The sequence below is a fragment of the Panulirus ornatus genome, chromosome 24 (assembly GCF_036320965.1).
Source record: "Panulirus ornatus isolate Po-2019 chromosome 24, ASM3632096v1, whole genome shotgun sequence".
Classification (NCBI taxonomy): domain Eukaryota; kingdom Metazoa; phylum Arthropoda; class Malacostraca; order Decapoda; family Palinuridae; genus Panulirus; species Panulirus ornatus.
The window spans coordinates 7,449,525-7,462,953 of NC_092247.1; the positions used below are offsets into that span (position 1 = coordinate 7,449,525).

The 13,429-nt window shown below is 37.2% G+C and overlaps 1 protein-coding gene across 1 annotated transcript; it reads right to left on the minus strand.

Moving 5' to 3' along the window:
- Window positions 1–1,506: 1,506 nt before the first annotated feature.
- LOC139757070 (solute carrier family 25 member 3-like) lies at window positions 1,507–8,198 on the minus strand. The gene is made up of 6 exons (XM_071677114.1): window positions 8,059–8,198; window positions 7,003–7,131; window positions 5,281–5,447; window positions 4,464–4,700; window positions 2,851–3,217; window positions 1,507–2,070 (listed from the first exon to the last, which is right to left on the minus strand). Exons 2-6 carry the CDS (start codon window positions 7,121–7,123, stop codon window positions 1,907–1,909), a joined length of 1,056 nt encoding a protein of 351 aa, XP_071533215.1. The 5' UTR covers window positions 7,124–7,131; window positions 8,059–8,198; the 3' UTR covers window positions 1,507–1,906.
- Between the last annotated feature and the right edge of the window lie 5,231 nt (window positions 8,199–13,429).

The window sequence follows — 13,429 nt, forward strand, 5'->3', positions numbered from 1 at the left end:
TATATTGTGAAATGAATATCGCATTCATTGTAGTCTTATAAGTGAATACGCATTGAAGATTCTATGAAAACGTTTAAAAATGTTCTTGGTGGTGAAGGTCACCAGGCGGTACCCTAAGATCAAAGAACTCCCTATATTGCACAACTATTTTCCACTTCAAAAAGACTTCTGCCAAAGCCTCATTGCAATTAAAGGCAAATATTTCATTTGCCCTGTATGCTCATTCAACCTCTTACTTTGGGGGGAGTATACATGACCTTCGCATAAATGCAAACTTTATAACTTGAATCCAATTACCATAATTATCAATTTTCTCTGAAGTGAACTTGCCCTTAAAGCTGTAATGATTTTTTAAATCTTTATTATCAGCAGCCATAAGGATGGAATCTCAACTGTGTGTACAAATTCGAAAGACTATATAAGATGCTCCATGTGAAGTCATAATCTGAGAAAAAGCAATTAGAATGTCCATCTCTAGCAGTGTATATGAAATAACGTAGAATTCGAGCAATCGCTACCATCACTAAATGTACAAAATTAAAAGTGGACCATTACCCCAACAATGAAGTTATGGGTACATCGTCATTGTACCGAGTTTGAAAGCCATTACCTAAAAGGTAGAGGATGGCTGAAGGTACAATGGGAAGACAATATGAACATGTGAAAGGTTTTTAAGTCGACAGATTTGATGACAAAAGCAAAAGGTGTATACCGTAATAACTACCACCTTGTGTGGAGCTTGGTTTGCAAGAAAAAATTAGTTTGAATTTGTTTAATATCTCTATAGGCACTGGGTACCAGGTGATTTTGTTCTGCGTGGCTAGTGTTTAAATATGCGTTGTGATAATCACACTGCCTTACTGTTTAAATGTTAAAAACCATTTCTACACATTCTATTTTGCCAAACCACTACCAATAGCTCATTATTTACCTCAAACACAACAACTAAGTACCGTATCCATAGAAATGGATTTTGGCATGAAGATAGAGATCTCTTATTGGGTAATTTAACAATCCAAGAACATTGAGAAACTTGCCTATTTTATGTATGAATCAACATTCATCCTTTACTGGGTAATATCGCATTCATTGTAGTCTTATAAGTGAATACGCATTGAATGAAGATTCAATTGACTTTTCAATAGAAGTGTCAATAGAAAAATGTCAGCAGAGAGATACCACGGAGTCTTTTCAAGGGTGTTCTCTCCTGATACCTAGCTTATCAAGGTCTTTTGATCATACCAAATTTAATGGTTCAAAACAGTAGTGGCCTGCGGGAGCACTTGGATTCCACGTAAACACCCTGCTGAACATCAAATTTCATGAACACTGGTGTCATTTTGTAGATCACAATAACTTTAAAAGTGCCATTGCATGGAAGGGAATTTTGCCAATGTTTAGAACACCTGAGAGGATTTTGGAATTCCTAGAGTTGGTGTCACAAAGGCCACTCTTAAGAGATATGGTATTTTTAAAGTCCTTCAAATTTTTGAAAGCAAATACATGTAAACTTTAATTTTTCTTTATTTAAGTTTATACATTTTATCTTACTATTTACATCTGTTACACTGAGAAACATGTATAAATACAGTTTAAGATAAAAATAAGCTAAATTTTCGTTCTAAGCAAGCATGCTACTTGACAAAAGTAACATGAACAATGTATTCTGCAGAATAGCTGTTTTCACTGCAGAGGAGATATTATCCAGAATAAAAAACCATGCTTGGACCCAAGCCTTGAACAACTGAAATAAGGTTTTGTTGAGTCAAACAATTCCCTATAGACAGCATCTACTGGGTACCTACAGTTTATAATTTATCGAGGTATTCTTCTAATGATTTTGAGTTGAATTGTAAGACAGAATTCTCAATACAAGTTCAGAGTACGGAATGCTGAGGGAAACATCTTAGGCTTGTTTAGCTTCCAGCTTCAACCTGAGAGATTCAGGCATTGATGGTGGTGGTGGGCGGGGCAGCTTGAGAGCAACTTTGACAGCATCATAGATGAACCACTGTAGAGCAGTCAGAGTACCAATCATGATGATACGTGGGAAGAGACCTTTCCACAAACCTGTGGGCACAATGAATATCGAATAATCACATGGAAAGGATTCTCTAATTCTATATCTGTAATTTCCTCCATCTCCAATAACATGGGGTGGATCAGGTACATATAGCTATCAAGGGTACTAAACCTAGGAATAAAGATAAACATTTAAGAAGTGTTTTGGGCATGGAAGTGAACAGAAAGTTCTGGTTTCAGCAAGTTATAAAAGAGATTGGATGCATGCAAATGAGGCTATTGTTAGTACGTCTCTGATGCTATTTCAATAAATAGAAAGTGAATTCTTAACATACGTAACTAATGGGCTCTCCTACCTTAGCACAGCATGTGTCAAAAGTCAAGAAACAGAAAGAGAAGGATAGAGATGGTAGGAAGGAATGAAATATGATTCAAAAGGTTCGGGCCTGAACATGCAATGCAGGAGGGTAATAGGCATGCATGGGATACTGTAAAGTGATGTGGTATATATGAACAAAGTGATGAATTAGAGATTTGAAATGATCAGTGTAAACCACAAAAAGGTCAGCATGGCTTAGCTATGGAGAGGGGGATCTGGTTTCAATGCATTATATATGAAACCTGAGAGTGGATGTGAACAAATGGGGTCTGTCTTTTTGTCTATTCTTGGTGTTACCCTCCTACACTTGGAAAAAAAAAAAATTATAAAGGTTTTCTTGTATATCCAATAACCCCATTATAAATCTATAACTTGCAATCATCCAAGTACTTTCAAGTACACTAAGTTACACTATGATAATTTAGTGCAAATAAAAAACATATCCTCACCTTTCATGCCAAGTTGCTTGGCAACACCTACAGCTGTGGAACCCTTATCCTGGTTCAGTTTTGAAACAATGGTGTCAGCAGGGTGAGAAACGATGGCACAAAATACACCAGCAATATAACCAGCAGCAAAGGTTACCACCAACTGCTCTGATTTGGTGCACTGATCACGAGGCTTAGGCACAACATATTGGTAGAGTGCCTCTACAGTACGTTCAAAACAGGCAAACTTCATCATAGTGTAGGGAATCTGTCGGCACCATAGTGGGACAACACCCTTGTAGAATCCCCATAATCCTTCCTGGCCATAGATTACTGGGGCTCCAGCACGCAAGGTTGATACAAAACCAGGCTGAGTCTGGATACGCACCTGAAAAATGTATTTCAGTTATTAGCATGGATTCTCAAAAAGGAAAGAGAGCAAAAAGCAAGCCTGGAGTCTTTAACCATATCATTAACTGGGGTTATCTTTTTCAAAATATAGTGTCAGAACCGTTCAGGACAGGAAGATGCACCTCTTGTTGTTGACGATTAGGTTCACTGTACAGTTTCAGTTCCTGAATTTTCTAATCAGAAATACAAGAATTCTAAAACTTGTAAAGACTGGACTGAACAATTTGGAGTTCTATCATTTACTTATGACATCTCTGAACTTAGGTGTTATTCTGGCAAAGTCTTTTATCGGAGTTGCTTAACTATAATCATTAATTGTGTTGGGGGAATAAGCCTTCCACAATTTTGCACACATACTTTACAAATTCCTTCGTTTGCATTTCAAATAATGTAAAATTTGCTCCTAAAATTTCTAATTTTTCATGTTATTGCACTTCATCCAACTCTGCAATTATAAGCACCTTTTAAATGTGGTAACTGTGGTAGAAAGAAAACCTGTTCGCCCAACTAACTATGCAGTGTAAGCAAACAAATATAATCCAGATGACAAAATCCTCTCTCATTTGTACATGGAAGGAGACCATGAAAAGAGATTCTTAATGCAATATTTGAATAAACAAATCTCTAAGCAAGGGGAGTTACATATGAGGGACACTCATGTCAAGGGCACTGGGTACACACTGATTATATATACAAAGGCAGCTGAATCATGCAAATCTAAAGGCCTAAGAACAACTCTAAATATCAAAATCCATTTGAATTGCCCCACACAGACGTTTAGTTTTTGTAGAGCATTTCAAATGGATCTTAAAATCTGTTCTTTAATGCAGATGCAGATGAAAATGAAATGAAAGATGAAAAATGAAATGCAGATGAAAATTCAGATCCTAAGGGAAATTACAAAATAATCTGCCCTTCTGAAGGAATTAAATCTTACAATTCTCTTTAAATAATAGAAAATTACTACCTTCATCCAATTATCAGGCACATCATTCCACCTAGGTCCCAAGCTTTTCCTATCATTACAAGCATTACCACTACACTTTCTATTCAGTTCCTCCCCCTTCTTCCTTATACCAGAGGTTCTCACTTGACTTTCAACTATTGAATTAATAGCTACATCACTTATACCACAATCCCCTTCAACCCCTTTTACACTGCTCTCTCAGTATGTTTTCTTTGTTGCACTGAATAACAATGATTTGCAGAACAATTATTCATACCTTTACAGCTTCCATTGGAGAAAGTGCAATATCAGCAAAGAACTCAGCTGAAGCTGATGCAGCCAAGTATAGGGATGTTCGGTAAAGATAGGAATTCTCCTCACCAAGAAGGTTACTGTAGAGTATCTTGAACACCTCATAAAAACCAAACTTGCAGATACCTTGCATTGAGTAACCAATACAGGTAGGAGCCCAGCCCTTGGCTAAACTACGAACACCTTCTTCCCTAACGGATACCTGTGAGGTTAAGTAAAGTGAAAATCAAGAATAATTTCATTACTCTTAGGTAATGAGCTTGATTATCATTATGCTAAAAGACCATTATACCTTAATTTCTGTATATCAGGAGCAGATTTTATCCCAAGAATACCTGTAAACACAGCATACCAGTGAGCCTGAGCTTCAAAATTCATAATCATTTTACAGTTTTACTACCTTTTTTATTGATCTACACATCTTATCAAAACAAATTCTAGCCTTCCATATACTATATCAACATACATGAAGATAATTAACAGTTATTACAGCACATGATTTTAAGCATGCCAACTTTGCTTACTGCCACCAAATCACCGCTCTTCAATATTTCAGAACTAACTACCACAAGAACATGCTTCTCAAAAACATGCTCTTGAGCAATGACTGGCACCTCTTTCATCAAATTTCATATTCATCTAATTCGTCTATTATTCTAAACCATTCTTATCATAAAACAGCAAAAATTATAATAAAAAATTTCTTGTAATATGTGAAATGAAAACATGAACATCACCAATGCAGTTACACTGCTCTTAAAAAGCTGATTAATTAAACTCACCTTGAATCCATTGAATATTCCTTTGTACTTTCCTGGATCAACCTGAATTCTGCATTTTACTAAATCAAGAGGTACCACTGCTGTGTGAGTGATACCACAACTCAAGAGTCCTCCAAAACCACAAAGGGCATAATATTTGGAGGATCCATATTCACAACTGATCTCTTCTGTAAGAAGGATAGTAATTAAATGTATTAATGTTTTTGCAAGGAGTAACACAAAAATTCGTCAAATAAGGCAACATATCTTGAATGATACGCATACACCAAATAATTCAATGACTTATAATACTTCTATAATTCAAACTGGATTACACAAATTAAATCTTTGGAGCATAATCATCACTGAAAACAAAATCTTTTATCAAAATTCTCAGAGCATCATATGTAAATAATATCCAGATGCCTCTTTTTTACAGAGTAACAGTTTTATCAATAATACTCTATCAGCATTATGGTGCCTGTATGGTTTCTATAATAAATGCCATTATTCCTTTCATCTGTTCTGGCTATTCTTGCTCAAATTTCTTCATCATTATTACCTCTAACTGCATGGTGTCAATCAAATGCATGGAAGCATGCACAAATTTTGGGGAATTAACCTTTTAAAACTTAGGCCCTGCCCCAAGCCACAAGGTGGCAAAAGCAGAGTCCCTGAATGACCTGGGTTTACCTTGCTAACCTGCTTTTATCTAACCCCCCCCCTCTCCATAACCTAACATCCTCATTCCTCACTTTCTCTACACTCCAAATTACTTTAACGATTAATCAGAATGTTCAATTAACTGCATATTGTGTAAAATAAAGCACTTAATTCTGTAAACATTCCTGTATATCTGCCACCCTGACTACCTAGGTGTACCTCACTAATGTAACCATCCAGCTGCACAATATCTGTAATACATTAGCTATGTATTTTGTCGAATTCAATAAACGTCTTAATATCATCAATTCATCTCAGTCTCGCAAATTTCAAATTTACACCAATCACAACCTGCAATTGTGATAAATTCAAAAGCTATCCTTCTGTCAACTCTTTTAACTCATCCATAATGAACCTAACCTGTAGTATTATTAAACCCAAACTTTACTGAAAAACAATCCAAAACAAGTCACCACCTGAGCAAAATCTCCTCTAAGTAACTCATCAATGCCTTACACATCCCCTCCCTACATAAAACCTAATAAGTGAATGATTGATATATACATATACTATTGTACATATTTACCTAATAACTAGCATTTATAAAAAGTTTAAATCATTAATCAGTCACAAATGGACAGTAAAATTCCATCTCTTTAGCCACAAGTCTAGCTCACACTTAAAATAATTCAGTTTCTTGACACTAATCTGCAATTAAATTGAAATAACTTGTAAAGCCTCCCCTACAATTCATATCAAAAAATTATCACTATCTGCTGTAAGAATGAAATTCCTCGAGTGATGTAATAACAATGGCCAACACGCTAAAATCTACAAAATCTGATACTGGTACCATATCACAAACCTAACAATGCTAGCAAAGAAAACTTAGTGACACTAAAAAGTGATACAATTATTGCTCTGACAGTACAAACAAGATCTGAATCATTAAATCAAGTGGCACGAGAGGGATATGATCTTATACAAGGTGGTTTACGTTTTGATGGTTGCCCTCATGCCTTACAGTAGGAAATGGAAAGATGAATTTTGATGCATTTAAAACAAATGTCCAATACATACCTGCATTAGCTGCAGAAATGTTCCTTCTTGCTACAAGTTGCTTATTTGGTGCATCACAGTGTGCCTCAATAGGCCGATTAAATGGAGAGTTTTTTGCGGTCTCCCAAAGGCTGTTAAACATCTTGATCTCTGGAAGAAAACGTTTTATTTACAACCAGTAACATGCAAATTATGACAGTGGAAAATAAAGTATTATCAGTATCAAAAATGACTGACAGAATTTCCGATGTAACCGCAAATAATGTTTCATTTTTGGCCAGCGCATCCAGATTCCTCTAAACTCATTATCTCTCCCTTCTCATCTAGGTTACAATCACCAGCATTCACATCAGGGAGTGAGTGACCAAAAAGCAATCCTTGATTGTTTTTTTTTCCCTGCAACTGGATTGAAAAGTGATAAAAGGTGGGAAGGGTTTCCCACCAACCCAACTCCTACCCTTGTTACTCACACAAGCACTAATCAAAATTGTTCATTATCCAATGCTAACAATGATGCAGAGCTACACTAAAAACGGACCATAATCACCAACAATCATGCAAGATTCCCATGCGTGCATTCACGCCTAAAACCAGTCCTGTGCAAAAATAACAATTAGAATTGTAATATAAGGATACGAATGCTTCGTTTTAATCCTTACGATCCTACATTAGTGAACAAACCAGCGATGGTTTACAAGGTAGTTACAATGGTACCCCTAAGAACACTTTCTCCATGATCCCAGCAGATTAATTACATAACATTTTTGTCGCAACATTCTGTTTTTCAAAGTACTTATATACTTTAAACCATCCTACTGCATTCAATCGTGCTTTCAGACTTCCTTAATTCCAAAGAATATCTTCATTTTATGCAATTGCAAATAACTTCCTTGATCTCTATGTACCGGCCTCGTATCCAATAGCAGACAACCAATAGTAACAACGTAAAACCGGTCCTTATCGCTTATTCTGAACACTTTGCAGTAACTAGACTACACCACATATACTAGGGGATGGTTTCTACCACTCACAGTAGCCAAATAACAACATTTAAACGCAAGATGTCCTACCACTTACCTTTAATATGGCGCCGCCGTCCGAGCAAAGGGCAAATGCGGCAGCTGTTCCAGCACAGACCCAGGTATTACCACGAATTCAAGCGAGAATCTATACTAACCAATGAACAATTTATCGAGTATGAAAAAATGTAATGAAAAATTTGTATTTCATGTGTATGATAACGTCTATATTTTGATTTCAGAAAGGGATGTAATTAATTGATTAAGTTTGAGAAAAAATAAAGTACGAGATTTCTCTCTTGAGTACAGCTGATGGATTACGTAATTGACGTCCCAGTTTTGAGTCCCGTGATGGCCTGATTAAATTAATTCACGCACCTCGTCGTAATCCTTATGGGATCGGTTCTGTTTCTATTAAGAATAAGATTTGTGAACTCATGTAATGGAGAAAATATTACAATTTATGGCACTGTTGATCCACCGGAGGGATAAGAAAGCAACTAAATTCCACTAACCTTTCTAGATCATCATTTTTCTATCTTGTACAGTCTCCTGACAGATGGGAAAAAAGCATGTAACTTGTGTGTGTGTGTATATATATATATATATATATATATATATATATATATATATATATATATATATATATATATATATAAGGATCCACTAAACAGGTGCTAAGGAAAGTGACTCAACGCACCAAGAAAGGCCAAAAAAAGTTGAAAAAATACCACTGAGATACATTAGACTTAATTACATACAAAGGTATGGCCGACGGGAACGACCAAAAGGGTTATCAAGCCAAACTTCAATATCATGAGAGGACCTGAGGTTGGTCATACAAAAGATACTTTGCACCGCAAGTCTGGGCTGACAATCTTAAAAAAAGAGAATGGGATTCCTAGAACTTAAGAAAATGAGAACTAAGGTGGGTTTCCATGACTATGGAAAAGGTCATTCTTTGCGGTTGATATTGAAATCCCCAGCATGGAGGATCTCATAGCATATATGCGTAATTACAATGTCCTGTGACAGACTTAGACAGTCAAAGAATTGTACGTAGCTCGAGGAAGTAACTGCTAGGTGAAAGATGGAAGGAAAGTACGTATTCTTTTTTTTAAACACTACCAACCCACGTGCACGTGAAACAGAGATAAAAGACAGCAACCTGGGCTAGGGAGAGGAACGTGGCACCCACCACAGTGCAGTCATCCACTTCAGTAACCAAGAATTGTTAGTTGGTTTCTTGGCGAGCTCTGTCGTAGGGCTTCGTTGGCAATTTTTCTCCACCTGTGATGCACTTCAGGTGGAGTGTCAAGCAGGCATTCTCTTCTTTTGACTTTATGTTCACTAGCGTACTGAATTAATGAATTAGGTAATATGTTTTGCCTCGTCAATTGATAGGCTGCGGCAGGTACAGCGTTGTGATGGCTTGCGGGGTTCCAAAAGGCACTATAGAAAACCTGAAATCACATGCAGAAGTATTCCTTTTATAGAACATCACATCTTGTATGTAACTTAGCCATTGGCTGATTATGTTTTTGGTTACCTTGCCTTGGAGGAAGCTAACAAAAGTTCTTTCCATTAAAGTTTACTTCTTCACAATCATATTTCTCTAAGATATACAATGGTCTTTCTAGCAAATCACTTATCTTACGATGAATTGGAGACGCTCTAACGGGTTTCCTAAATGGAAAGCATCCAAATCTAGTATGCATGCCTACATACATGGTTTGTTGCGGAGGAAGGCAATAGGCTGGCCACAGGCCCTAGTCACCACCTTGCCAACAGTCACACTTGGTAGTTTCGGCCCCATCTCATTCTTGGATTCCTTACGCCAGCAGCAAAGTGCACTACTCTTTTCCCCTGGGTCCAGACCTTGAGGACAGCCTCCACTGGGGCTTTCAATTTCGTTTGATACAGTCTTTGTTGTTGCCCTTGAACCTTCATCATTAGACCATTGTGTACCCTCAAGTGGAGTTCATTACCCACAAGTAAAAAAAAATCCCATAAAAATTTCTCTTACGTTTCAATTAAGACGGCCAAATCCCATGTCCACTTACCTTTCGTGCTTCTACGTATGAGGTCCAATATTATCAGAGTATCTCTTGGCAAATTTTCTCTCTAACATAAACAATATCTAGTATGATTTCCTCCAAGTGGCATCTGAACTCTTATTTTTTTGTTATGAGCTGGCTCCTCATATGCATTCGTATATACCTCTTTTGGCCCGTCACACTACTTACGTTTCTGATACCGTGATACAGTAATGTCTTTCCTTGCTAAGATTTCGTCTGCTTGTTTACCGTTTTCTGTTTCTTCTACTAGTGTTTAAAGTTTTCTGTAATTTTTTTTCCTTCGCTCCTTCCTTGGCTTGTCATTTTAATGAATATCTTTCCATAATCTTGATAATCTACTTATTTCGATGCCTCATATCAAACTTGCTGTAGCACTCAACTCCTCTCTGCTTCAAATTAAGCAACCACCAATCTTGATCCAATTTCATTTTCACGTACAATAGTTTGGGACTTTCTTCCTCACACTCGTTGCTCCCTTTTCAGAAATGCCATCCCCTTTGCTCTCGCTTGCACACTAGACTAAGCTTTAAAATTGGGATATTCTTTTTAAGTTACTGTCCCCAAACATTATTTCTCCCTTCTCATTCATACACTTTTTTCTTGGCTCCCGTTTTGTCAAGTGACCTCCCCTGTTCAATGTCAGTCCCTCTAAAAATCCCTATATTCCCTTTTAAAGTTTCAAAACAGTCTTGAGATTTATTTTGGGATGTTCCACATCTACTAGGATAGTTAACAAGCACATTGAACCCAATATTCCTTCCCTTTAAGAGAATATACCTATCTCCATTGTCAAATGTCTTTACTTTCCCCACCTTGCCCATCATCATCCTCATGTCTTTAAAAACCCCTTAATCCAAATGCACCTCGACCTCTACTTCGGCCAGGATCTCACCCACATTAAAGAAATTTGTTCTGTACAACAATACTGATGTCCTTTAGTACACGTTGATCACTGTCCTCCACCCTGGAGGATTCCCAGTCCAGCAGTCTCCTTTACTCATACCTCTGGAGACCATAGACAGATTCCCTTATCAGTCCTTACCATACACCATCTATATACACCAACAGTTCCTTAGAGGCAAAGAAAAGCCAGGATGGGCTTTCTTTTCACTTAACTTAGAGCCCGACAGTTGGTAGTAGACTTACCAATTGGTCAAGCCCTGCCTACGGTAAATTGTATAGACTATTAGATATTGTTCTTCTCCTCCTTCAGAGTATATATGGTGTGATCATATGTGATTCCCAGTCTGCCATTCAGGCCCTCTCTTCCCCTAAGCAGAGTTGTCTCCCTTTAATTCAACATATGTTACGTCTTTTAACATTTCTTTTGGATTCCATCTCATGTTGCAATAACAAATAGTGATGACCATCTGGCTAGAAATGCCTGTGGTTTACCTTTTCTGACACTGGGTCTACACCGTCCCTCCTTTGTTACCCAAACAGGATACATTCAGCCGATATTCTCCCTACAACCCACTGGAGGAATAATGAACAGGCCGAGAATATATCCATCCAAAACTTATAATTTTCGTCTTTATCAATACAAGTATCATTGACATGGACTTACTGTCTGCCACCATAATGTCTTTGCCCGCATTGGGTTAGGATACAGACTGATGAGGAAAGTCTCTGGGGCAGGTATGACCTGCGTTTCTCTTCCTGCAACCCCTATAACTGCCTCAACACTAGCATTCTTCATCACCAATGCTTCAACTATCCCACTGTCAGAGACCTTCTATCAAAGGGCGAGTCACTAATTACTATATGATATTACCTACATGTGCCTAATAATCCGGATGTAATTCTCATATGCTACACAAGCTTTGGTGGGTGCCAAGTCCCATTGTCCTGAACCTACCTCAAATGTCTTCATATCAAGAGTCATATTGTATCCTGCAAGACAGGAGTAACCAAATATCTAGTTTGGCTGCATGGTCTTACAACTAGGCTTGTTGAACCCTAGAGGTAATAAATCAATTAAAACAAGTTAACTAACAATGATACAGCATTGCTAAAGGTGACTTTTAACTTCTGGTTTAACTTTGAGGAGGTGAATTCTGACATCACCTGTTAATACTTATTTGTTTATTGCTATCCTTAAGATCTCTTTCAATGAACTAGTCCTGGTATTATTGAAGACCTCTTTCCAGAGGCTTTCAGAGCCCAAGGCTGTGCTACTTCCACTAGCAGGGAAACTCCTTTGGAGTAATAAATTCTTTGACAAGACTGTACACCCAATGATAGTGTTTTTAAATGACTTTCATTCATGGTGTAACTTCATGGAGGTGAAGTCTGGTAACACCTATACATAGATAAACAGATATATACAGTGTACTGAAACCCTGCTTAACCAATCAGTATGATTCCAACATCTTAAAGGATAACTGAAATGTTGATCAATTGCCAGAATCTAATGCAACAGCCACAAAACAGTCAAAGTGTTAACACAAGATATAGGAAAGTGGTTTAGCAAACACACAGCAATGGTCTGACTGCAACCACTCTAGAAAAGTTTCAGTATTAGAGCTACTAATGGCTAATAAATGGAGGCAGGTTATAAAATACGAGAGGGAGTAGCTAAGCATGTGGTGGAAGTACATGTATAAGAAAAGGAGTGGGAATGGGAGAGCTGTTAAGAGTGCTAATACTTTCACCTGGGTAGTTCTGATATTAACTATATACTCTGCATGTCAGGTATCCTCAAACAGTCATACAAAATATCTCCATATGTATATGGTGAGTGTGTGTTTTCTTTAAAAAATATATAATTCTATTGGTTTTCATCTCCAGTGCCTATTATTTTACGCTTCATAACTTCACAATTCATTATATAACAGGAAGAGACAGATCTCATACGGGTCTCCTTGAAATTTTCACACAGATTGAACAATGTACAGTAACATCTGGTAACAATATACGGGATGCCACCACATACATTAATACCTATACATTTCATTTTATTGCACAATTCAAGAATTTTGATCCCGAACATCCCAGCTGCAGTGAGCAGAAAACAAAATGTCATGGTGTTATGACCCAAAAACAATGAGTGGATGAAACTTCCATTGTTGAATTTATATCTAATTACTGCAAATCAAACATTCCTACTTGAGGGATGGTTTGATTATGGACTGGTTTGAAATCAAACCAGAAACCTAGTATACTCATTCAGTCTATGCTAAATAATGTTGCTACATAATGCACGAGAAAAACATGACCACCCTGCTAATCCTTCATAGTCGTTTCCTTCTTTCCGTCCTTCCAAACCTTTTAGCACAACCTGATGGAGTTACAGACTGTATACTCAATTTCTCCAGTTACCCTAACTTGTATCTCTCTTTCCTAAACAAC